This window comes from Pleurodeles waltl, chromosome 2_2 (assembly GCF_031143425.1).
Source record: "Pleurodeles waltl isolate 20211129_DDA chromosome 2_2, aPleWal1.hap1.20221129, whole genome shotgun sequence".
Taxonomy (NCBI): Eukaryota; Metazoa; Chordata; class Amphibia; order Caudata; family Salamandridae; genus Pleurodeles; species Pleurodeles waltl.
Genome location: NC_090439.1, coordinates 636812680 through 636840408, shown reverse-complemented (window position 1 = coordinate 636840408; position 27729 = coordinate 636812680). Strand labels below are relative to the sequence as shown.

Sequence of the window (27729 nt, the reverse complement as noted above, 5' to 3'; positions counted from 1 at the left end):
TTTCTAAAGCACAGGAGGCAGTTAAGACAACGACCGATCTGCCTCATCAACTGGGTTTCATCCTGAATATCCAGAAGTCTCAGCTGACTCCATCTGAAGAGAGAATATTCATGACAACGGTATTCATTACCAAAGAAGGCCATGTCTTCCTACCACAGAACAGGACTGAGTCTCTTCACATTAGTCTCCAAACTCTTCTGTACCAACCTCTGGCACTCTGCCAGGGGCTGGCTGAAAATCCAGATTCTACGATGGCTGTGGTTTCTTGATCTGGATTTAATCTCAAGCCACTAGTGAACAATCACTTGAAACACTGGGCTCTTTCATCGAACAGTTACAATACCTAGATTCCAACAACTCCCCAGATAGCTCAGGATTTGAGTTGGTGGTTGTTAAGAGACAATCTATAGAAAGGGATCCTTTACTAAATCCTTGTCCAGTTCCAGCTAATAATGGGCACCAGTCTGTTGAGTTAGGAGTGAAACCCTAGAGGAGCTGGAAGGCAAGGGTCATTGGGACAAGGAGGACAAACTCCTCTCCTTCAACTGGAGGGAGCTTGCAGCAGATTGGAAGACCACTAAAGACTTTAGGTTCTACAATTCTTTGTTTTTTACTTTTGATTGTAAATAAAAGAAATAAAGGTCTTTGTTCCACTCTGAGCAGATGGGTACGTCAGTCAATTTCCAAGCTTATAAAACAATGGGGTAGGTTCCTCCAACTAATATTCAGCAGTGCTCTACAAGGGCAGTTTCAACATCCTGGGTGGAAGCTGGCTGGGTTTCCCTGCAGGAGATTTGCAGGGCAGCCATGTTTGTTAATCATAACAGACTCAACTTCACTGAACCTTTGTCTAGCAGTTTAGGTTCAGCGATTGTAAACCGAAGTGAACCCAAGTGAAGTAATTGATGGTTGTAATAAATAATTATAGCATCAAATTGTTGGTGTAAACTGTGATGTACCCATGCTTATGACTTCCTCACACTGTATTGACTGGCACAAAGAGGACATATGAGAGGGTAATGAAACCATTACTTACCACTAAACTTCATTACCCCCGATTACAGCTTATGTGTCCCTGCCACCATCCTTCCCTCCCTCCCTCCCTCCTGTTTGCATCTCCAATGTTATATATTGTTACTTACAGGAGGTAGAATGGGGTAGCCCCAATGACACCCATAAGGGGAATAAACACAAAAAAGACTAGCATACTGATTGGCACATCTGGGGTCAGGGTCACCTCAAACTGTAATGACTGGGTTGAGGAGGATTTGATTCGCGGTACTGAAGTTTACAGCTGTGTTTTAACACCTGTGCTATGTGTGGACTATGTAAGATCACAAGTTTCTAATAAAATGTAGGTGCTAACATAGTTCACAGATTATGCTAGCTGTGAGAGACATGCTAAAAATAGCATGTGAATCCTTCACTTTTCTGTGCAGCATATTTAATAAATTGGTTCAAAGATTCTTATCTGTGTGCCCTCGAAATCTAGAGCTAGAGACCATAAGAGCATTATTTATCCATCTATGAGATCGTGAAATATTTAAAGTATTTTCAGTCATAAAAATTGTTTAAGCATGTGCAAGCCTTCAGTGTTTATCGTTTTTAGGTCCTTTAAGAGACACTTTTATCTGTATCGCCAGACTACTGTTATTTTTAAAAATAATGCATTATATTATACATAGGTATTGGAGCTTTAGGTCGGCTATATTCCTCTATTGGCCTATTCGGCTGTCAATGACATTTTGCTTCCGTCCATCACAGCTTACTCCACAGGGCAATGGTTCAGCCCAAATCAGCCACTGGTCTGTTTCTGTGAGTGATGACATCCTGCCTGTGTGAAATGGTATTCATACAGAAAACAGTGCCAGGACTCGTGGGAAAGTTCATTTTTTATACTGCTATTTAATTAATATTTCTCTACACTAGAAGCTCCTCCCATAAGATGTAATTATTATTTCTTTACACAAAAGCCCCCGTACTAATAAAAGCACAGCTAACCAACAATGTGCTGCAGCCACGCCACCTGATGGCCACAAAGTAAGTAAATGACCATCATGCATTCTTTTCTTTAGATCCCAAGCAAACATGTTCGTAATGGGAGCTTCCCAGATGCCCTGGGCTTTTACCTTTGTAGTACGACCCAGCACTATTTGTTTGTTATGAAACTGGCATTTCACAGTTTTTGGTGAGGATCCAGCAACAGATTAAACAAAATGGTCAAAACAAGTGTTGCACATGTTCACTTCCACACAAGGGATTAACCTACTATGTGAAAAATCCCCTGTTAGACTTGGCATCCTTGTGATTTCCCCCCTAGCTTTTTGCCATCAGACCACCTGTTTTTGCTGACTTTGTTTCTGCTGGCCTTAGGACTCTGCGTACGTTAGCAGTTAACCAGTACAAAAGGGCTTGTGCTCTCTCCTCAAAACAGGTTAGAATAGCTTCTACCTAATTGGCATATTTAATTCACTTGTACACCCCTAATAAAAAGGCACTACTTGTGCCCAGCGCCTCTAAACTAAATGCTACTACTGGCCTGCAGCACTGATTGTGCCACCCACTTAAATAGCACTTTAAATAGGTCTCAGACTTTCCATTGTAGACTGTGTGTGTGCGTGCAGTTTCAAAGTGCCATTTCAACCTGGCAAAGTAAACCTTTTGCCAGGCCCAAACCTTCCTTTATAATACATATAGGTCACTCCTAATGCGGGCCCCGGACAGACCAGAGACCAGTGTGCAATGTATTTAAAGAGTAGGACATGTACTTTTAAATTTTACATGTCTTTGTAGTGAAATATTCTTAAATTATTTTTCGCTACTGCAAGGCAACCTCTTCTGTGGGATACCATTGGAGTTATCTTATTACATTTAATAGGTGTTATTTCCAAATGCGAAAAAGTAATCAGTTCATGATTGGTGTCTCTAGAATCCTAATTTAAAATCTTAACTTGTGGTGAAGTTGGATTTTAAATTACAATTCTGAAAATGCTACTTTTAGAAAGTTGGCATTTTCTTGTCTTAGCTATTTGGTGCCTGCAGTCTGCTTCTGGGTTACATGACAGGCTATGGGTGACGGTTGGGCTTTGTGTATCCCTCCCAGACAGCCACACACAATGGGGAACTTAGGTGTGAAAGACTGGGCAACTGCTGCGGGATGTGGGGTGAACAGCTGGGCCCAACCCCACTTACATTTGAATAGGGTGTGTCCTGTCTTCACAAAAAGGGCTGGATAGTCCCCCTGTAGTTAGTATGGAGCCAGAAAGGCAGGACCTTGTGTACTTCAAAGCCATGCCTCTAAAAACTTCTTTTCAGTTCAGAGGCACAACTTAGTATAAGTACTGGACCTCAGGCACCATCTCTTCAGTTCCCTTCTGGACCTGTGGATACTCTGCAAGGAAGAAGGACTGATGTGTTACTACAAGGACTGTCACTCTGTTGGACTGCTGCCCTGCTGACCTGCTGCTCTCCTTCCTGGCTGAGAAGGACTCGACCTGCATCTCTTGAACCCAGAAACATAGAGTGACTTTTTGGGCTAGTTGGCTGTCCTCCTGATCTGAAGCCTCAGAGACACAACAGGCTTCCAACAAACTTGCACCTGCACCTGGACTCTGCCATATGTGAGTCTACCCTGCCAAGTGATGCCACCCCTCTTTTGGACCCTTGGAAGTGGTCTGAAAGACCTCTGCCAGCCTCTGTGGATCCAGCAGCAACCCCAAGCACAACTAGTGCATCATAGCCGCTGCATGGGTTGGACCTGTCACAAAGATCTGCATCATCGCCACATCCTATCAGAACTGCTACAGCGCAAAGCATCTTCAGCTGATGCCCTCACATCCCTCGCCGACGGCAGCCTGGACAATGATGAAGGATTCCACATCACAGTCTTGCAGCTCTTTGAAACAGATGAATTCCCCCAGCTGTGCACAGCACCATCAACGCTGGACTTCGCATCTGAAGCCCAGTCAATGGAATCCTCAACAAGAAGACAGGCCCTCGCATCGCAGCATTGCCACCCAAGGAATCAATGCATTTTTTATGTGAATCCTCACAACACTCCACAAACCAGGATTTAAGGTGTTTTGTTCAGCAGACCTAACTGGGTCACTGTGGCTGGCCCACACTCTATCTACCCGAACCTGTGACTGTGTCTGGCGCAATCAGATATCTACCTTTAGATTTAGTTGGTGCTTTGTGCTTTTTGGTGTTATTTTCACTAAAATCTCTAACATGGAGTATCTTTGGTTCTACTGATTGGATTTTTGTTGTTTTGGTTGTTTTATTTATTAAAGGAAGGTGCAGTTGTCTAATTTGATGTTGGATCATTTTTTGTGATGTTTCCACTTTATTACAGTTTGAAGTGTTGCACCAATACTTTACAAAATGCCTTTAAGTTAAGCCTGACTCGAGACAGGGGAGCTAGCAGCATTATTAATGGAGGGGGCTGGGGCTCCGGATGATGTGACGTATGTGGCGCAACAGACAGCACAAATATGGCAACGATTGGTCACAGTGGTGTTGAAACATGCCCCTTTCCACAGGGAGATGCTGGTATGGATACTGGCACAGATACAACAGATGGTAGCCAATATGTTCTTCCAGGCATGGAGAGAGGGTGGGTGTGACTTACTGGGGGGATCTGTACCCCAATGAGAATTTCATTACCTTTTAGAGCACATGAGCAGAGTTTGCGCTGGGGCCGGGTCACTTCTTACATTACACCAGCTCAGCGGAAGTGGTCAAACAGACATTGCCCACCTTATCTGTGGCACCTGGTTCTTCCCACATCCTGGCACCTTGCTGTCCTGCAGTGCGAGCAAGCATCTGATCTATTTGCTATATAAAGCCATGAGGGCAGATGTAGCAGGTGCCCACCTGTGGGCCCGTGTGGCCTGGGATCAGGACCTTGGAACTCCCCTAGATGGCGGGGGTTAGACACATGTCTGCAAGCTCACATGTTCGCCCGCTTCAAGGTGGTACACTATAACTTTTTGCACAACACTAATCAGACCCTCAGGACTCTCCATCACATATCACAAGCAAGCGCTCGGATTGCTGCTTCCGTTGCGGAAAATGGGGCTGGATTTCCTCCTCTTGGCCTAGAGCACCTTTGCGGTGCAGGATTTCTGGATCCAGGTGGTGTTTGAATTAGTGCAAGCCACTTGTCTGCAGGAGAGGACCCTTCAGTGTTGCTAGTTAGGGAACATCAAAAGGCCCAAAGGTCGTAAGATGGTCTACAAATGTTTGCAGTTGGCACTGGTACTTGCCAGGCGCAGAGTTGCCATCACTTGGATGGGCCAGTGTGCCCCAGTGACTAGAGTAGATGAGATAACAGGGTGCAGGAGGATCTCCTTGTTTGGCGGAGCTTGTGTGACAGGCTCCTGGATCCTGACTCAGCTAAATAAGAGAAGATAGCAATAGCTCTACCAGCTCTGACAGCCCTAACCGGTGATTCACAGAGGAACCATTCCCCGCCCTCCACCTCACTGCGAGGGCAAGAGTATATGTCCCTTATACAATGACAACCAACTTTCCAGCACCCTTCTGATTTTGCATATGAATGCTAGATGTAACGATGAGCACTGTCCCGTACATTACCCACTGTGTGTTGTAATTGTCACTCTCACTAATGCTATGTTGTGATATGTTAAATTAACAAATAAATTTTTTATTAAAATTTATGCCTGACTGCTCTGTGCCAAAATACCAGAGGGTTGAACACAGGTAAATTTAGGGTTGTCTTGTGCTGAAAAGGATTGTGGTTGCTGCTCTCACACCCCAGTCATCCAATTTCTCACACCACCCACTTGAAATATACCTCTATTAACAACACAGCAAATCAACTAGACCCTCCTTGTAAGAGCTCCTTTCATCTACTTTCCAACCGTCTATACATCCACCCAATCACCATTCCATCTATTTATCCATCCATCTGTCCAAGTTTTCTTCTTTCCATTTACCCACCCATCTACCAATATTGTCTTCCATTCATGCAACCATCCATCCATTTTTCCATCCATCTTTTCATGGTTCTCTGTCTGTTCATTCTTACATCCATTCACCCTTTCACCTTTTTATAATTTCATTCTTCCATACATTGTTTCATCCTGTCTTTTCACCCTTTTGCATTTCCATCCGTTCATTCAAACAATGAATTAATTCAATTTTCTGTAGCAATGTCAGTACTTAATTTGAGTTTGTGGTTTCCGGTGCTTGGCACCGCCACTTAATTGTCAGCACCAGCTCTTGTGACAGACCACCACATGGTGGTGCTGTCTGTGTAGGTTTGAGATGAAAATAACAACTGTGTTTAATCAGTCAATATACATTTAAAAATAATAACATGTGCTGCTTATGCCATTATTATAGTTTTGGGTGGCCTAGAATAGTCTGAATTGTTACGTTGTTACAGCCGTAGGAGTGTGATGGTTTTTAGTTGCGTTGGTACTGTCATTGGCAGTGATAGCCGGGCAGTGGGTGGTGTAGGGTGCACTGGCCACCCAAGAAGGGCACTGGAATTTATTTTAATTTTTTACAATTAAGCACTGGGTAACGCGGGCAGAAAGAGAAGCTGTTTACAAGTCACCAAAGCCAGACTGGAGACATTGTATTAATGGACAACGTACTGCCTGACAGTTCTTATTCTAAAACAGATTCTTAACTTACATCAGTGACTTGGTAAGGGAGAGGCGAGCCACTGCAGCTTTCAGCCTGGCCCCGGTTCAGCGTGATATCCTCTTGAACCTTCGAGCCAAAAACCAGCTGAGCCTTCATGTCACACTCACCAAAGCCTCGAACCATTCCACCCAGAACCCCTGCAGCACAGGAGGTGCTGGCGATGCCATTGACATTTACCATAGACATTTAATTTGGTTTACATCTCTTGTACTATTGAATTTATGTGTTTTTTTAGTAGGAATTGCCCAACCCTGCAGGGGAAAATAGTAGGGTACCTGTATAAAAAATGGAAAAAACGCTACAATACTGAATAAAATAAAAATATTTTTCTCCTCCTTTCGTAAATGGTGCAATGTGTAATTTTAAAATTAATAACGCACGAGGACCACGTTGTTGTTTTTGATATGTCTAAAAAAATCAAGTAAGAACTTTTCCTACGATACTGGACATTGGGACTATTACAAAGAGAGAGTGAAAGGAGAGAAAGCAGGCAACAGCAGAACGGAAGGGACACAAGGGCCACGCACAACATCTGGTTTAAACAAAGTGCATATTTTTTTCCTTAGCTGCAACTTGTTTCTTTGAAAAAGCAAAGCACATGCATCTGGACCTCTTGCTTGGTAGCTTCTGGATGCCTTGCTTACTAGCTTCTGGGCCCCTTGCTAGTTGCATGGTATTACAGACACTCATTATTGTTTTACTCTATCATTTATTTATATATGTGTTTATTTTTTTATATATGTTTATTTATGTATTATTATGGTTATCTATTTGGAGTTTCATATAGGGCCAGTTCAAAAATACCTCTAAGTCTTGACAAAGCAGTCTTAGATTAGTGGTTTATGCAGGTGATGATTTCATGCAGGAGGCTTGCAGTTTGAAAGGTTTGCAATAAATATATGTAAGGTAAGCTACAAACCAGATTGATAAGATCGTTATGTTTGCTACTGGTGGGGGAGGTAGTCGTTACAATTGGCGGGGAGCCTCCTATGCCTATTTAATGCATCACAGCTATTAGGAAAGTAAATAGTATTATTTGCAAAAAAAAATGTTATAGTTTGTGTGAATGTTTTATTCATAAATATCTAATTTGCTTCTTGTGAACATTTACATTCACATTTTGAGTCCCTTGATAAACCTGAAATCAGGCACCAAATGGTGTTTCCTCCTGACTTCAGGACTGGAGATAAGAACCAGGAGTTTTTCCCTTCCCAAAATCCTTCAGGTATTACTTGGCAGGATAAACACAGGGGAAACATTGTAAAACAGAGTAATGGCATGCTGCATGTTCTTACCTAACGAAGGTATAATTTAGAATCAGCCTGAAGAGTATTCTATCTTGGAGCTCCACTGAGGACTGGGGTCCATGTTACTGTATCAATTCTCTTCAATTTAAATTAACAAACATTCTCTCCCCGCCCCCCACAAACAAGATACAGTTACCTCTTGCATGGGACTGGAGATTACATCAGTGGAGGCTTCTCCGCTATGGTGGAAGAGCGTCGCCCCCGCGAGCAGCAACAATGTTTATTATCCTTTGGCTTTGAAAGGAGCGGGCCATGTGGGATGACTAGGATGAGAGGAGTGCACTGTGCACTCCCCACAGTGCGCATGTGTGTTTGGCAGGCCATCTTGGGCTGGCCAACACACATGCACACTGTGCTCTCTCCAGCCCGGCATTGTGTTGCAGGGCTGGAGAGAGCAGGCACAGGCTCCCAGTGTGCCTGGGAGCGCCCTGGCTGGGCGTTCCCAGTCAATCCTAGCACTGCTCTGAGCAGCATCAGGATTGGCCGCAGGGCAGGTTGGGAGCCTGTGCCTGCTGAGGAGACGGAGGATCGGCAGCACAAAGGTAAGGTTTTTTTTTCTGAATTTGTTTTTGTTCCCTCTCCCCCTCCTCCAACCCCGCCCACCACCCCACCCCTTCAAAGCGCAGCGAGCCATGACTAGATTACATGTGAAAAGTAATTGCCCGGGTGCAAGAGTGGACATCAAGGTTAAGCATGTGTCACATCCAAGGTACAGGCTGCAGCTGTTTTGACTCAACACCCCATGCACTGAATGGCTTCTTCCTCGAACGTAATAAGCAGAACGGACTGGTGATTACTGTACCGTTTACAGCTTTAAGATTTCTCAATTTGATGCATAATATTCACAATATCTGATTGATTAGTCCATCCTGCCAGTGCTTCATTGCACTGAGCTGGTGGTGTCTGAAGTCCAGTTCTTATACAAAAGGTGCATTTGAAGTGGGAGAGACTTCAAAAAGAGGCTTTTAAAGTGCACAGAGTCCCTGCCCTTGCTCCAGACTCACTACAGGGGGTTATGCAGCCCTTTGTGTGGGATCAGGACACAGCCCATTCATGTTTAAGTGTCAGCTCCTTGCTCCCATCCTGCCTAGGATGGGCTATCAGGATGTTAATGGCCCCTCATTCACACCTAAGCTCCATTTGCGTGTGACTGTCTGGAGTGAATGCACAAGAGCCCAGCTGTCACCTACCCAGACGTTTATTCAGAAACAGACTGAGGGCACTAATAGCCAGATGACGACCATCAGAGATTGCAAATTGCAATTTGCAAATTTTAGCAATTCACAATCTCTATTATACAACAGTGTCTGCGACATTGTTTATGGTTCTCAAATGGGTCGCAAGGGAACTGCCTCATTAATATTCGTGAGCCAGGTTGCAATTTGTGACCCATGGGGAATAGCTGGCACTCATAGGGATGGTGGCCTGCTAGGGTAAGAGGGCCACCATGTCTGTGACTGCTTTTTAAATAAAGCTGTTTTTATTTTTTTAATGCAGCCTGTTTTCCTTAAAGATAAACTGGATGCGTTTCAAAAAGAAAAATGAAACATTTGTGTTTCATTTTTTAAGAGTGGGCAGTGGTCCATTTTTGCTACCATTAGCAACGAAGGAGTCCCTTAGGGACCCCTTCCTGTTTACGACTAGATTACCACCTACTTGAAGTTGGCGGTAAACTGCAATTGTTTTATGACCACATTCAAAACAAGCAAATCATACATCGCCCCTTCCTAACAGCGACTCGCAAACCCTATTTTGTGAGTTGGTAGTAGGTTACTGACTTGCAAAATAGGGTTTGTACATGGCAGACGCCATTTTAGTGGTCGCAAATGGGCCAAATCTCTGTTTGCGATCCCTACAAACAGTCGTACATATGGCCCCTAATGGTTAAAGTAAGAAAATGCCAACTTTCTAAAAGTGCCATTTTCAGAATTACAATTAAAAATCCACCTTCACCATAAGGTGTGATTTTAAATTGTGATCCCAGAGCACCAAACTTGGGAGTGCCATCTCTTCACAACTGGAAATTGCACTTATAAAATGTAATAAGGCAATGCCAATGGTATCCTATGGGAGAGATGGGCCTTGCAGTAATGAAAAATTAATTCAAGAGTTTTTCACTACTAGGACATGTAAAACTTGAAAGTTTGTGTCCTACTTTTTATATACACTGCATTCTGCCCTTGAGCTGTCTAGGGACTACCTTAAGGGTGATTCATCTCCTATTAAAATGGAAGGAATGGGGCTGGCAAGAGGGTTAATTGTCATGTGGACATTGCAGTTTAAAACTGCAAGCCTATGCTCTGCAATAGCAGGCCTAAGACATGTTTAGAGGTGCTAGTGTAGCAGGCCCACTAGTATTTAATTTACAGGCCCTGGACACATGCAGTGCACCTTACAAGGGACTTCTAAGTAAATTAAATATGCCAATTGTGGATAAGCCAGTTTTACCATAGTTCAAGTAGAGAGCACATGCTCTTTACCTTTAGTACTGGTCAGCAGAGTTCGAAAGCCAGCAACAAAAGCCAGCTCCCTTTGTCTGTGACTGTCTAGAGGGAATGCAAAAAGCCCAGCTGTCAACAACCCCAAAGATGGATTTGGAGACCACCAGAGGCACAGAATGGTTAAAGTAAGAAAATGCCAACTTTCTAAAAGTGTCATTTTCATACTTACAATTTAAAATCCAACTTCAGCATATTTTGTGATTTTACATTGTGAGTCCAGAGACACCAGACGCAATACTTTTATATTTTCCCAACTGGAAATTACACTTAAGAGATGTTTAAGGTAATCCCAATATCATCCTATTGGAGAGATAGGCCTTGCAAAAGTGGAAAGCGAATTGAGGAATTTTTATATCTGGACATTTTAAACATAAATGTACATTTCCAGCTTTTTAAGTACACTGCACCCTGCCCTTGGGGCTAACTAGGGCCTACCTTAGGAGTGACTTACTTGTAATAAAAATGGAGGTTTTGGCCTGGTAAGTGGGTACACTTTCCAGGTCGAGATGGCAGTTTAAACCTTCAGACACATGCTCTGCAGTGACAGGTCTGAGACATGTTTGAAAGGCTACTGTAGTGGGTGGCACAATCAGTGCTGCAGCCCTAGTAGTAGCATTGAATTTACAGGTCCTGGGCCCATATAGTGCACTTTACTAGGACCTGCAGGTAAATTAAATTTTGCCAATTGTGAAGAAGCCAGTATTACCATGTTTAGTACCTACGCTTTAGCATTGGTCAGCAGTGGTATAGGGCCCAGAATACTAAAACCCGGCAAAAATAGGTCAGAAAAACAGGAGGTCAGAGGGCAAAAAGTTAGGAGAAACTACACCAAGGATGTCAGGTCTAACAGATGCAGTATGTACAATGTGTCTGGAACTCTCTGAATTGAGATGTATAATCATGTTTACCTGGTGGTAGAAGATACATTTTCTGAATTCTACAGTCAGTGTAAATCAACTTGTAAATCTGGAATTCTTCTGATGAAATTGAGTTTCTACATTTTTAATTTATGCTAAAACTTGCCACTTTAATTTAGAACAACTGCCGGACCATTGCACTGTTTTGGCCTGAAGCAGTGCTAATGAGAGAAATTTACATATTATTTAAGGGCTGTAAGGCCCATTGAGTAATGCTTCACTCAGATGGTAGGTATTCAGTTCTCAGATAGACTATGTCACACCACTTGCCCCGGCCCAGATAGCGGTAACCCCTCCGCCGACACAGCAAGCAGGGATAGAGACTTCCATACAGAAAGTAAAGGATTGCATTTTTTAGAATGGGAAATGTATGGTGTTACTTTGGCTGCCCAACCCAAACTCTTAAGATTTGATTGCCACACTAGTAAATCAGCGTAAGCCTTGGCAAGGCTAAGATTGGTTCCCCACAGGTTTGAAAAGTGCACCAATAGGATTAAGTTATTTTGTTAATAAATTGCAAACTAGGTCTACTAGTGTCTACAGTCTTTGTTAAAGAAAAAATATCTGAATCCCTGAATAAGGAACCAAAGAAGTACTGGTTACCTGTACCATAGTCCTCCCATGGACATATCCTGACTAAAACAGCTGGAAAAGGCAGCTTACTGGTCTGTCCTGAGATACAGAGGTGTACTCTGACTGATGTGATTGTCCTGTCTGTCTGTAGTTGGAGCCCAAAGTGCCAAAATCAAGATAATCTGCTGGCTCTTGGACACAAAAACAACAGTGCTTTTGGGGACCAGTAGACCGAAAGATCTACAGGCAGTACTCCTTGAAAGCAAGAGCCAAGCTACCATAAATCCTGTTCCTGGTTGTATAGGTGAAGTGAATGAGATATTGCCACTTGATAAAGTGGTGACCTGGGGATTAGTCATGGCAGTCAGTAAGATTTCACAGAAAAGGGCAAACACAGGCATCGGGTCCAATCCTGATGCCAGATCAGAGCTTTATCAAGCTAGGTGTTAACTTATGGTCCTGAGTAAAGGGATTATGGTAGAAACCCCAAAGTACAATATCCTGTGAAGAGACATGAATGCTGTGTTTCTTCTATGTTGTGACTCCAACAAATCCTTAAATACACTTGGGCCTGATTCGTGTAAGTTTACGATTATTTGCTATTTACAAAGGTATTTTACAAGTAGTATATTTAGGACTGTGGAAACTCCACACATGAAAATACAGTACTGTCCTGATAGAATGTGGCAAAGTTGTCTTATTTGTACATAGGTCTTTCTCTGCCAGTAATGATAATTGAGCTTTATTAGACTTATAACCGGACTACAATAGAGATGCTACATTCATCATATAGAGAATTACGGTGACCTAATATGATTGAGTTTGCTATTTTGTATGGCACACATTGTAAAGGTTTTTAGCAGGATGAAATATCCTTTGGTTTTCTTAACCCCTTTTCTGTAGTACATGTGCCACCATCAACTTTGTGGATTGAAGGACTAGTAATAAAGTCTTGACTCTGGACAAATTTAAGATATTCTGTAATTTCTCAACATCTCTGCAAAGGTGGAGTCAACGTGGTGTAGTCCTTCTACTAATATTATTAGAAAAAGAAAGCAACAACTCACACCAATGGAACAGGGTTCTACCAAACCAAGAAGTCAAAAATCCCTCAGAACAGCAACTGTTTCATTGCTCACACTCCGCATACAAATCATATCCAGAACACACACCCACATACACAACTAGAAATTTTGAAAAAATACATGGCTTTCATATATTATCTTTTATACACAATTAAAAGTTTCTTCACATTTAAAATATCACATATAAACATGACGCCATTAAAAATACAACACATACGTGTCATAGAGGGGAAATCATCACTGACAGTACAAACTGGTCTTTGCTACTTGACACCTCTACCAGTTATGTCAATGGGTTTCTTTAAATTAATTTAACGTACAGATCCTCCAGAGCACTGTAGATCATGTCCTCGCCACTCTCCTCAGGACAAAATAAATACCATTTCCCCAATATAACTTTTCTATGCCATCTAAAAAACATAAAAAGTACACATATTTTTAAGACTCACATGTATTATCTATATATCGATGCAGTAACGTAAAGAACACAAAAATCCGATAAAATCTAAATAAACCTCTACATAAGCTAATTTGAAAAATATTTTAATACCATGCATATCTCCAACCTAATGAGGTATATATACAATCTCATACAGCATCAGCTCACCTCAAACAAAAAAAGCTTCAGACATATACAGGGCCACAACACTCTAACAATTGACCACCACTCAATATCATCTTCCATTATTATGAAAGTTCACCCCCAACACTTCAAAATAATGTTATCACTCAATCATACTGCACCATCATCATGAACTGAATGTTAAACACTCACCAATATAGAATGCTGTGATCACTCAATCATAACTTATCTACCCTCATGCATTGTTTCATGGAGGATAAACATTATATTAATCATTCCTGTCATTATAGGAGCAATTTCTTGTTCTCAAAGAGATGGATTATAAATCGTTTTAAATACATCTTTACTTGATGCAGAGTCTTATCAGTGCAAGTCCTGAAGTGTATCTCGCCTACCTGATCAGAGGAACACTATCTGTCAGGATCATTAGGAGTCCCAGTGGTATGCCCCACTTTGTTTGGCCAGGTTAGTGAATCTCTTCTTGCAGGGACTGTTCAACAGTAGAAATTCCTTTCACCCCTACAATAGAAATATTCTACATATTAAGACCATTTACCATTTCAAACTAGTGCTACCAAACCTCGTACAGTCAGCTTTTTACTTACTTGTGAAGTTCCTGCTCTCGCCACTTTTTTAAGAAAACCTACCTCAGTATACTTCAGTTGGTCACCATAAACGATCTACAGGAAAAAAATATGTTCACAATAATTAACTCAATTAAACTCCACCTCCTTAATAATATATCAAATGGGGTTTCCCTGTTCATGATAGTCCAACAATCCCCTATCCAGGGGGAATTTATATTCCTTCTAATCCTCAATAATAAAATCTATGTATCTATATTTATGTTATTAGTTAGGGCACAAAACTAGCCTCAATCATCCACGGCTATTTATGTGCATGTATTTATTGGCTTACTAAGGGCATAAACATTGCCTAGATTTCGCTGACCTGGGGGGGGGGGGGAGGGGGGGTAAAATACCCATAGTCACACACCAGAAATCTCCCCACTGGCATTGCACACCTCTTGCACCCAAACATGCCACCTTAACATAAAGAGGCTAACCTGCTCAATGGCCAGTCTGTTGCTGAGCCATAGGCTAAAGTATAAAAATCTACTCCTGAAGAATCTCTTAAACTTGTTCCTCTACAAATATGCTAACCTTCAACGTGAGACTCTCTTCTTTGTCAAACTGACCGTGTCTGATCTCAAGTGTGAATAAACCACTAGCTCGAGCATTCCAGTTTTTAAATCTTCTCAATTCAATGCACCTTGAAAATGACCCACGTGGCAACCACTAAAAGTCATTTGACCTGTACACATAGTTGAGAAACATTCAGAAGGATTGTATGGGCGCAATCTTTAAATCCTCAAAATGTACTTAAGCAAATCTACTTGTTCCTCATTATTTAATATACAACTGATACGTAGTCCTAAAAAAAGTCAGAAGCAAAGTTGATAAGTTATATTCATATGCCCAACTAATTGTGTATCTGTTTATTCAGATGTTACACCAACTGTGAGGTCCTAGAATGCATCCCACCCTCACGGGTGCCATCTAAAGAATATATTTTGCCATTCAACACTGTACAAACCATTCAATGTGTATCATATCTTGGTCAAATATTCCACCAGGAATACTACAAGGAAAGAACCTATAACGACAAACACCCCAAAAAAACGTAATGATAAAAAAAAGTTTCATAATAAAAAAAACAACATACAGGAGTGTAGACAAAGGATACTAGGGTTATGTATTCTCTCTTTTTTGTACTCAGGCATAAAGTCCTCAGTCTTACTAGCGGCCCAAACTCACTGGGCTCAAGCAGAAAAAAGCACTGATGTGTGGGTTGCAAGTACATTAAGCAAACAATGCCCATACCAAGGTGTGAGAAAGTCAGCCTTTTAGTGCTGTTCACCCTGTTTTTTTTCTGACTGATACTCATAGTAACTGACTCTGACTGGGGCCTGCTAACCAGACCCAGGGCCAGTGGTCTGATTAAAAAGGTATATGGTAATTAGGTATAATTACAATCTGCAATGACAGACTCCTGTAAGTCTCTAGTATATAATAAGTCAAGGGGGATTCAAACTGCCTATAAGTCCTATATATAATATGGCATGGAGGATTAGGGGCCCAGTAGATTTCCTGTACTGGAATGTGCACTGCTGTGTTGCCTGCTGTCATTTTTAAAGGCAGCTCTGCTTTGTAAAAAGTAAAATGTATGCAAATTCGACTTTGCAATTAAAAGTACTTCCAAAGTGGTAATCTACCTTATTTTTACATATAAGTCACCTCTAAGGTTTCCCCTAAGTGCACCAGGGGCGGGGTGCCATGTAATTATAAGCAGGCACATTATAAAGAATGTTTTATATGCCCTGGTGAGGGGAAAACTGCCCATTTCGTTTTTTCCCCCATTGCAGATACTTGGCTCAATAGGCTAACATTGACATATTTTATTTAAGTATAAATTGTGCTAGAAAGGAGCTAGAGATGTCATTCAAGCTCAGAGGATTGGTAATGATAAATCCAACAACTTGCCACTGTTGAATTTATCATAACTAATACAGAGAAGTTATAAGACTTTCTTTTCTGTGACCCTAAATCTAGCTTTCTGGAAGCCTCTCCTGATTGGTCGGCCTTAACAGGCTTAGCCAAGCTGCTTTGAAGAGGTGATAAGTGGCCTGCATAAAGCAAAGTTTATCTGGTGGGGTGAGCTCTGCAGCTGCAGAGCACAGGCCAGAAAGGGGGTTTCAAAGAGAGCAGGACAGAAAGGAATGCTAGCCAGGCCTAACCTTTCTTCCTCTACCCCATTGCCAGATGGCAGGCCAAGGACTGGAATTTGCAGATGGTATAGGGGGTGGGTGTCAGTGGAAATGAGCCACATCAAAAGGTTGTTTTAGCAAGGTCTCACTCATATGGAGCGGAATCCCCTATCTTGGATTTTTAAAGTAAGGTGCTTTGTGGCACATTTTATGATTGAACCTTTAAGAATTCATATCTCTGGTTTCTATATTGGGTTTTTATTGTTTTGGTGTCAAATATTTCCTATTTTTATAAATTGGTGTGCGATTGTGTATTGTGTGTTGTGTCTTACTTATTTACTGTTTTAGTGTTTTTTAACGCTTTACCTACCTGTCTCTTAAGGTAAGTCTGTCTGCCAGCAGCCAGCTACCAACAATTGAACCACGGGCTAATGTATTAAGACCTTGACTGGACCTTATGTAGGGGTGGTGGCCTTATTGCTAGTGGTAGGTACAAACGTATCCTTAATAATAATCCAGCCTCCAACATAATTAGTGGCAGCAGTAGGATGCATACTTGTGTTTGAATTGCACTGTATAGGAAAGCAAGTTAAGATCTATAACAACTTCCTAAACTGATTTAGAACAAAACTTTTGATATTTCATTTTTTAAAATTGGACTAAAACTGATTTTTAATCAATCTTTTTTATTGTTCTAATTTTTTTCTATTTGTGACTATAAAGCTTATGTGACCCAATACTAGCGATACCATGGAGCTGATTCTGGTTAAACTGAACAAACTCAAAGTGGCTGAGCTTAGGGTTTAGTGTAGGTCCAGGCAGCTAACTAATAGCAACAAGATCAGGAAGGCAGAGTGGATTAGGTCCCTTAAGGAAGGGGGGGTGACCCCTCCAGCCACCTCAAGGAGGTGGATGATGACACCTCATCTATTTCTTCTAGTGCTAAGGTTCACACTTCCAGCTAATGGGGGGAGGAGAGGCTCCTCCACGGAGAGCACAGATAGGACTCTCAGAAGGCAAGAGCTTCAGGCCCAGCTGGAAGCCCTAGCTATAGAGAAGGATAAACTAGAACTAGAAAAGAAGAAGTGGGCAAGGGAAGAATAGAGAAGAAATGGTGGCAGCAATGGAGAGGGATGTAATGAGATTCCTAGGGGTGGTGAGTTTGATCCCAGGCTTCCAAAGGGAATAGCTCTCATGTATGTAGAGGGGGCGGCATTGCTAAATGGCTGACTGCATTTGAAAGGGCCCTTAAGATGAGAAGGGTCCACTCTACGTACTGGGGTTCACTCTTGTGGGAACTGATACCAATAGCCGGGAGGGTTAGGCTCCTGACTCCAGGGGGGGGCAGCAGACTCCAATCCAGACATTACAAAATGTGTGGTCAGAAAGTATGGTCTTGCCACAGAACAGTAAAGGGTGAAGTTCAGGGACACCCAGAAGGTGAGCACACAGTCCTCGGTGGACTTTGTAGCTGTCTCAGTGAAGTCACTAGGGGTCTGGATTAAGGCTAACCAAGTGAGTACTTTTGAGGGGCTGTATAGTTTAATTCTTAAAGAGCACATGTGTACAAGTCAAGTTATGCCAGTACCTAACAGACTCAAAGTTGTCTGGTCCCAGGGAACTGGGAGAAAAAGCTGATGAGTGGGTGAGAACCTGAGCTTCTAATCATCACCAAGGAGGTGATCAGAAGAAAGGAGGACAGGTCACCTCCCAGGGGAAAGCCCATGGGAAAGAAGGTCAAAAACAGAAAGAGTCCTCACAAGGCCCACAAAAACTTGCAAAGGAGGGAAGTACCCCCAGTCACTTTCAAGAGGAAGGGGTAACTGGGGAAGAACTTTGATCCTATAAAGGCAGGAAAGTTCTATGACATGACAAAGGCAGGTCAGTGTTTTGAATGTTATCAGCCGAGACACAAGAAAGGGGATGTCTGGACAAAGAAGACCCCCACTGGTGGAAAGTCAACAGGGATTACTGATGTAGGTGTGGGGGAGGAGATTGTCCTAGAGATGAGGAAGGGGTTAACAGAGGCAACCTTGGTGTCACTGTGTGGGGTGGAAATTGCAACCCTGGTCACCTTGCCTCCTAGCTTGGAAAGGTACAGACATAGGCATAAAATCAATGGAACTAAGGTTGAGACTCAGAGATACAGGAGCCTGTGTGACTATGGTCACAAAGAAGCTGATTTCTCCAGAGCAGATCATACCTGGTGTGTATCACCAAGTAACCTATGCAGACCGCAGAGCTAACCTCCATCCAATGGCGAGTTTGGAATGGGGAGGTGTCACAGGCCCTAAACAGGCAGTTGTGCCCCCTGCATTTCCCAGTGGACTGTCTATTGGGAAATGATCTTGAAGCATCTGCCTGGTCAGAGGTAGAAAGAATGGTCCATGTAAGGATGCTAGATTTCTCTGAGTGGGTCTGTACTGTCTCAACCTTGACGTGTGTCTAAACCTTGATTTGTTGACAATGGAAATTCTCTCTTTCCCGTCAAAAAAAATCGGTTGAGGTGAATTTTCCTAAAAAAATTCTTAAGTCCCTTCCTACTTCAAATTTATTTACACCTGTCGTAGGGACAAAACTAAAACCTTCTCTAAAGCCTCTCTTTCCTTCACAGTTATAACCTTCTTGATACTAGGAACTTTTTCTATCACCAATACCACTGGTTCTTTGTTCTTATACATTCTTGAGGAGCTTGATTTCTCTGCTGTTGCCCCCCTCCCAGGTTGTTTTTTGACTCCTTTTCTGTTGTTGCTCTAAAAAAGCAGAATATTCACCATTTGGGCTAAACTCTTCTCTTTCTTCCCTTCGCTATCCTTCTTCATCGCTACTTGAACATGAGGTCCCTTAAAAAAGTTACATTCTTTCTTGGCTTATGTTGGGAAGGTCTCCCCCAAATTGTCTATCTCATGGCTGATCAGCACTTTGTCCTGCATAGTATTCCTAATTTAGATAGGGAGATATCTTTTCATAACTAAATTTACTAATATCTTTCTTTAAATTTCAAAGTCTTCTATTGAGCCAGATTTTGAATAAACTCCATTGTTATACTTTAAGACAAAATGCATTTGTGTTCGCACAAATTAACTACTTAGGCACCAAGAAAGATGTCCTTGCTTCTGCAAGAGAAACACAAGAATATACATAGAGATCACCTGAGAGGATATGTAAGCCTTCACAAAAAGCTTGGTTGCATAACTAATTAGAATTGAACTGGAAACATTGCTGACTTATGTGGGACATGCCAGAGCACCTGTGATGAATAGGCAGACTTTCACCCTAGAAATATTCTGAGTGAAGGTAGGGGAAAAAAGGAGTGTAGATTTCAAATCATTGACCAAGAAGTTAAATAAGATCGTTAACTCGAAGAACTAAAAATCACAAATTTCCACTTATCAAACTCCTTGAAAACAACTACAGGAATCAAGAAACAAGCAGTCTTACTGACCTACACTGTAGTCAGATCAGCCAGATTGCAACATGAAAAAATATGTGAATGTTGTCTTTAAGAAAACATATTTGTAGAGAGCTTATTCTAGTAGGTGGAAATTAGTTCATATTAGATAACTGGTCAGATGGAGTGGGAACTGTGGCTTCTCTAACAGCAGTCTACCTGAGACCTCTTAAAGTACTATAGCCTCATAACGTCTTGCAAGTAGGGGTTGAAGGTTTCAGTTGATCAGGAGTTAAAGCATATCTGCTATCTTTGATGACTGATGAAGAATAACAATCACAGCCTCCCTTGCATCCCACAGGTCTATGCAGACTAAGACAGGCAGTATATTTCTCTCCTTGATGTCAATAGCTCTGACACAGTTACTGCAAGCCCAATGCCTGGGGAAGGGGGTCATTACAGAGGAAGGTGAGATGCAGTATAAGAATAAAAGATACTTTTTTAGATGACTTTAGAAGATGGGGGGAGGGAAAGCCAGAAGAATATGTGAGAAGAGGGCAATATGCCTTTTCATTTTATTATATGAGATATATGGAAAAGCTAAAGGAGGAGAAGAAAGAACTTTCTGTGTATTACTGCTACATAGCCCACTCCCCCTGCAGAGTGTATCTAGGGGAACTTTTTTACCGGGTTGATTGTGCTCAAGTAGACCCATTCACAAGGCCACTGAAATTATGAGGCAGTGGAGGGCCAAATTATGTAGCAAGACTGAGTAAATTATGCAGCAAGAAAAGGCAAATTACACAGCATAATGCACCACATTTGGTACAGTATTACTTAATTATTATAATTTTTACACTTTTTAACACTGTCTGGACATTGGCTGCACCTCATTAGTACCAGTTTAACACTCAAATATAGAAATAAGCAAAGGGAATGTGACCAGCCAACCTTTGCAAAGGGCTCTCCACTGTGTAGCAACACATGTCACTGCGTTTGTAGTAACTGACTTTGAAAGATTTTTTTGTAAAAATCTGCAGCAGATGATAAGACTATGGGGGAAATGCAGCACATCTACAGCTATGCAAAAAGTGTTGCAGCCACACAATCATATAATCCCAGTGGCTGTGCCCAAACAATATAAACATTGGACTATCAATAACTGGTGAATTTTCCATTGAGGGTATCCATTGGGATGACATCAAACAAAGCTCAAACTTCACTCTTGTTGTCCATGATGTTACTTAGTACCGATTTGCATAAAACAGCACTATTAATAATAGCTACTCATCTGTAATTCTACATATATTAGCTGAGTATGCCAAAGAAATTCTAGTAAGAGAGATTATGAGTGTTGGCTCTTGTACACACTAAAGAACTGTGACGATCACAGAAATTAGTTGCTTTATCTAAAACCATTGTGAGGTTGGTTATGCTGGCTCATTTCTTCCTTCACAGTAATCAGTGCCAGACAAGGTGAATGAAACTTTGTATGCAGCATCAGGGTGTGGAGAACAAGTCATTAAATTTTAATACAATCCAATTCAACTACACAGTATGACCAATGTGGATATACAATGAAAACTCCATCCAGAAAAAAAAATATATATATAACTATTTTATTGAGTTTAAAATAAACAACTTAAAAACAAAGACAAAAACAAGCAGTGCATTTCCATATGAGATACAACAATGTCCTTTGTTCTCCTGGGCAGAGGATGCTGACACCTACAGACAAAAAGATGACCATGTTCACTAGTGTTACTATGGCACCACAGTTGGTTGTCACCTGTGTGCATAGCATAACATACTACGGTCATCAGCCATCATCAGTGCTCCAATCAGAGCTGGACTCCCAATCCCCAGTGAAGCGTTCTAATAATGTACTCCAAGCCATTATGTCATTCAGAGCCCCTTCCTCCCTCCGTGTCAGTCTCATGTTTTGTTCTTCGGCCACACCCCATTCCAAAACATCACAGGACCAACTGGAAGGGGAGGGGCTTTGTGTACTCATCCAAGCTATAGCCACCCTCAGCTTAGCAAGCACCAGAGCGATCTGCGCAAATCTGTATGGGATGCGTCTACCCCGTGGTCTCCCTGATATACCCAGGAGGCAAGTCAATGGCATCGCCTTGAGCCCCAAACCGGTAATCCTGTCTAATTTCCAAACCACCTCCCACCAAAACTGCTGCACCTCCCTGCAGGACCAGGCCAAATGGAGAAAGGAATCACCTGCCTCCCCACATCGAGGACACACAGTCTCCCTTGTCGGGTCCATCTTATTGAGTCGAACAGGCGTGATTTATACACAATGGACAAAATTAAAGTGCATCAACTTAAATCTGTGGTTACACAGTCTCTTGTACCAGAGAGAGTGCCAAATTCCCCGACTTCTAGAGGGTTTTCCAGTTCTCGATCCCAGGCCCTACGTGCTGCACACTCCACCCCAGCACTATCCCCACGCGAAGCTCTAAAAAACAGAGTAACCAGATGGGAATCCTCTCCCCAATTTATTAACCTATTCAACACCTTGGAAGCTGAGGGGGCCACCGAAAAATCCAGACCACACCTCCCGAGACACAGTCTCAATCTTGGCATATTGCAAGAACTGTCCAGCGCTGAATCCGAACGTATCTTGCACCTCCCGAAAGGAAATAAACTCCCCATTGGGATATAAATCACCCACCACCAAGCAGCCACCCATTCTCCAAGCCTCCATTGACATTGAAGTATCCATATCCCGAAAGAGGGCCAAACTCCGGATCTTCAGCTCCCTATCAAAGGGGGCACTTCAGAGTATTTTCTTAACCGCCTGCTCCCAGATTCCAGCCGTAGTCTTAATCAAGTAGGGGACCGACCTACCGCCCAACATTAATGCGTGCACCAGCGCCTCCTCTCCCAGCATGCCAGCAAATAGTTACTTCTCCCAATTGTTTGTCTGCGTCATCAACTTAGCAGCATGTTGTAAATGACTTGCATAATAATAGAGTCTAATATTAGGAAGTGCCAAGCCTCCATCTTCCATATCCCTTTGTAGTGTGGACAACGCCACCCTGCTGCGACGGCCAGCCCAAACCAAGGAAATCAATAAGCTATCCAGACGATTAAAAAGCCCAGCTGTCAATGGAAACAAAGAATTCTGGACCAAGTAAAGACACTGTGGCAAGAACACCATCTTGGCCACAGCTGCCCTTCCCATCACAGAAACCCCTTTCAGGAGGACTGGACCTTATTCGAATAGTCTGGGTAGATAGAAATTTTGTGATTCTCAAAGACAGCCCTATCGGTCTCACGGGTGGTCCGTAGGATACAGTCCCTGTCTTTATAGTTCAGGAGCTGCGCTATGATGGTCCTCGGTGGCGCTCCAGGCTGCGGAGGAGCAACCAGAGCTCTATGAGCACACTCCAACACAAACACCCTGGACAAACCCCTCTGGCTGCAATACCTCTCTGATCCACTGTTCAACAAAGCTTTCCACCGTGAAGCCTTCCACGGGTTCCGGGAATCCAAGGAGGTGCACGTTGTCTGTCGAGATTTGTCCTCTGCATCCTCCAGCCGCGCCTCCAACGTCCCGACAGTAGAAGCGACCTGAGGCATCTGTTTGCGCAATGTGCCAACCTCTGTTTGCAAGTCCACAATAGACCCCTCCGCCACCTTGACCTTATCAGATACCTTGCGGAGGTCAGCTTGCAGAAGGTTCACCTCCACAGCCACCGTTTCTATTTTCCCCTCCAAGGTCACTCTAGCGCCATGAATGGCGGCTAACAGTTCAGCACGTGTGGGCTCTTCTGCTGTGGCTGGCACCTCCAATGCCTCTCCCGATCCTTCCAAACGGGTTTGCCTCTGTGGGAGTGGCATAGGTGTAGTATATTGCTCCATTGTGTTTCCCTGATATGGGGCGGTCTTCCTATGTCGCCCCATCTCACCTCCACTCAGGGATAACAGGAAGTATTATCATCAGGGCAATGCAAATCCACTGTCAAGCCCAAATGTCCACTATGAGGCCTCTGAATGCCCACGCCGCCATGCTGACTACTCCAGCCTGAAGTGTGTCAGGTGTGCCCATTTCGCATAGGATCACAGTTCCCAGTCCTCTGCACCTCTGCTCAAACTCCGAGAGCACAAAGAAAAACGAACACCTCATCGTCGCAGTAGAGCCACCCGGCGGGCCCCAGATCAGCGTCCCTCGTCGCCTCTCACCAGAGAGCTCAGACGAGCAGTGCGTCACTCCAGGCCAGTACTGCGCAATCCAGACCGGGCCATACACCACCTCCACTCTGGTCCCTGCGCCTCACCTTCGCAGTGTAGGTATGACCCTCCTTGCATGTGTGGAGCAATACGCTGGCAAGTATTCCAGGGAGGGAGGCGAATGTGCCCCCCCGACTCCTCAACCTCTCAGCGGCGTTACGGGGTGAGCCATCGCAAACACCCACCGTGAATACAAACATCTGCCCTGCTGCCTCCGGAGGGGGGAAGAGCCCCAAATTAACCCCCACCCCTTGCACACCAGCCCTCGGATCCGATGCCGGCCGGAAACCGCACCCACCGGAGAAGGCTGCAACAGGCCCAGACCACCAGCGTCGGCCACACCCGCCAGACCAGCACCGACCATGCGCTCCAGCCGACTGGGAGCTCCAACTGAGGCCAAAAGCAAGCCAGAACCCGCAGCTGTCTTCAGGGCACAGTCCGGCACCCAGGATCCCTGCAGGATGTGAAAGGGACGGCGGAGCGAACTAGAGACGCACTCCGCTGGCCATCTTAGTTGGCCACACCTCCCCGGAATAAAATTAGGAGGTTTTATTACAAGCTTAGACTCAGTCATGTAGATAGCTCTCAAGAGAAAGTTATAAAGACACAGAATCGTTAAAGGCTGACCAATGAAAGATGTTCAGGCAAACTAACATTAGGAGAACTAGATACTCCACTAATACAATACAAAACATCATCAGAATTACCTGATGTACAGAAAACAAGCGTTGTTCAGTTTTAATAAGCCTTAAGGCAATTTAAATCATCTGAATACAGATAGTTTGGGTACAGGAAACTCCTACAGATTAGCCAATAAGGAATTAACATGTGCCGGGCGGACCAAATGAGGGCAAAAGACAAAAAGGTCAAAAATAATTTAGAATTTTTTTATCTTGGGCAACAGGTCACAAACTAAAACAGGCAAAAGGAAAGGAAAAAGAGTTAAGGAAAAAATCTCTAAGTCTCAGCAACTGATTTCAAACAGGCCAGGGCAAAGAGGATTATACCTCTAAGAGTCCAAGGAGTTCAGCATGCAGTGCAGAATGGCAAAAAGCATTCTGCTTCTTAGGGATTCAGATTCTAACAAAAGCCCAGCTGGGGAACGATATGGTAAAGTTCATATGGCAAGATGATTTTTCAATCCATCGTTCCACATGATAGTGAGGGTATAACATCCAATAGGAATCAACCATACAACTCAAACTGAAACGGGTGCAGATTATCAGGTTTGTGAGAACAGTGTTCATCAATACTTTTCCATGCAAGACTGCAACAATTCTATATATTGTCAGTCCGCAGTCCCAAATGTTTGGAAGAAAGGTTCACATTAGCAAGAAGACTAGAAATTTTCTGAACAGTCAATAACCCAGGGCCTAAAGGCCTCACTTAAGCTAATGCAAGTTAAATAAAACTTGACATGAATACATTCAAATAAGACACATATAACACACAAGTTATAAATTCAACGTTAATAAACTTCCATTAGCTTTCGTGTTACAGTAACTTTTAAATGGAAAAAACTGTTAATGCATTTCTGTTAATGTGGAGCAGAACTGCATTTCTCAACTTTTGCATATGAATTTAAAACATTTCTCACCAGAAATCTAATATTGTTTTAATGTAGACTATTAGTTTACACTCTAAAATATAACATGATGACAAATGAATTCTTCAAACAAGTAACTGAATACCTATACCACATGGGTTCCATCAGTTAGCGTAGAGTGTGTGCATACTAACATGGCTTCTCTGTGCATCACTTTACAATACAACTATTTGATTTAACTTTGATTAACATAATGCATAAAATGTCGCACATATATGATCACTGACATGAGGGACAGTACTAAAATTTCTGCTACATCAGCTAACAGGATGATTTGCGAGGTCCCACATACCCCCACACCTCCACACAAACAAATGTTCTTTTTTTGCAACTTGTAACATAAAAATCACCACTTTCCTTTTTCTAATTTAAGACTTTACTTATTTGGTTTGAACTGACTCCTCAAAAGTGGACTTTGATTAATAACCACCTTGCTCAAAAACACACTGGTAAGAACTGAATTGTTTTAACTGTTAATTATTTACCAAAAAGTCACATGATTTGTCGGTATTTCTATCTTCCAAATTAAAATTGGTATAGAAAATGTAGGAAAACACATTCCATTACTAGAATTAACTTTCGCTACTATTTTTGTAAATCCACAAACAGTTCTTTGGTGGAAACTGAAATTTTTGTAAGAGAAATTAATTTTTCAAAATATTTGTTTCTCATTTTAAGCCCGCCTCCTACGCTTGAAGATGTTAACAACTGGGGGCAGTCATTCGATATGTTGATGACCACGCCAACAGGAAGAAATGCTTTTCGGGAATTTCTACGGACAGAATTCAGTGAGGAGAACATGCTTTTCTGGATGGCCTGTGAGGATTTAAAGAAGGAGACCAACAAAAATGTCATTGAAGAGAAAGCTAGATTAATATATGAAGATTATATCTCTATGCTGTCACCTAAAGAGGTTTGTGTCCGTTTTCTGAATCAAGGATCGTGATGATTGTGCTACACTGTTTGACAATTGTATGGTGATTGACCTCAGGAATGAAGCCGCAGTACAAGGAGGTGTTCACTGCAACGTTTGCACTTACTTCATATGATGGGTATAGGACTGGTGTGCACTACTTAAGGCATATATAGTGGCACTTCAACACAGCTCAAAGTATAAGACTGGTGTGCACAACTAAAGGCATATATAGTGGCACCTCAACACCTCAACACAGCTCAAATTTCTCAACTTATTTGAAAGTGTATTGGAGCCCTGTATGCTTCTAGTGTCCCCTGGGCATGGCCATTGGGCACAATGCCACGTTGGGGGGGTGGGGGGGGGGGGGCAAAGTTAAGCCCCCCTATGGCACTTTAAAAAAATAATAGAAAAACTTACCTGGACTTACCTGGGATGGGTCCCCTCCATCCTTAGTTGTCCTCTGGGTGTGGGTGGGTTGGGGTGTCCCTGGGTGCAGGGAAGGGCACCTGTGAACATGGCCTCCGACCATGGAAAATGGCCCACAGATCCCCAAACGCCTGCCCTGACCCAGGCATTAAATAATGACGCTAAACAGGCTTAGCACCATTATTTAAGGCCCTCCTCCTCCCATGCGTGATTTTTGCACAGGAGGATAAATAAGGCGCAAAGGCCTTAAGAGTAATTTTTTGCCCCGGAACGCCTATCTTGCATCTCATAGACGCAAAGTAGTTTTCAGCACACAAAAAATGAGGTTAACTACAATATTTTGACGCTAGACGGGTCTAGCGTCAAAATATAAATATGGAGTTAAGTTTGCACCGGACTTGCGTAAAAAAGAAATGGCACAAATCTGGAGCAAACAGGGTATAAATATGCCCGAGGCCCTGATCTATACTTTTTGACGCAAACCTGTTTTAGCACAGGTTTGCGTCAAAAAGTTTACAGCCGGCTAGCGCCATTCCTGGAAGCCAGCCAAGCGTCATATTTAAGGAATGATGCTAGCCAGCGTTAAGGCCCGATTAGCATCAAAATAAATTACGCTAACCAGGTGGGGGAGGCGTTGAGGAAACAGAAGGTTGTGCATCAAAGATGGAGCTAGTCAGGTTAGAGTCAAAAAAATGATGCTAACCTGACTAGCGTCATGTTTTGACACACAA

General features: G+C 42.7%; 1 protein-coding gene across 5 annotated transcripts in view; it reads left to right on the top strand.

Moving 5' to 3' along the window:
- The window catches only part of RGS20 (regulator of G protein signaling 20), a 423936-nt gene that overhangs the window by 359824 nt on the left and 36383 nt on the right, over window positions 1–27729 (top strand). For all 5 annotated transcript variants that reach the window (XM_069220174.1, XM_069220175.1, XM_069220177.1 and 2 more), the window contains one exon: window positions 26335–26569. In XM_069220174.1, coding sequence (XP_069076275.1) covers window positions 26335–26569 — 235 coding nt within the window. The remainder of the gene's footprint in view (window positions 1–26334; window positions 26570–27729) is intronic.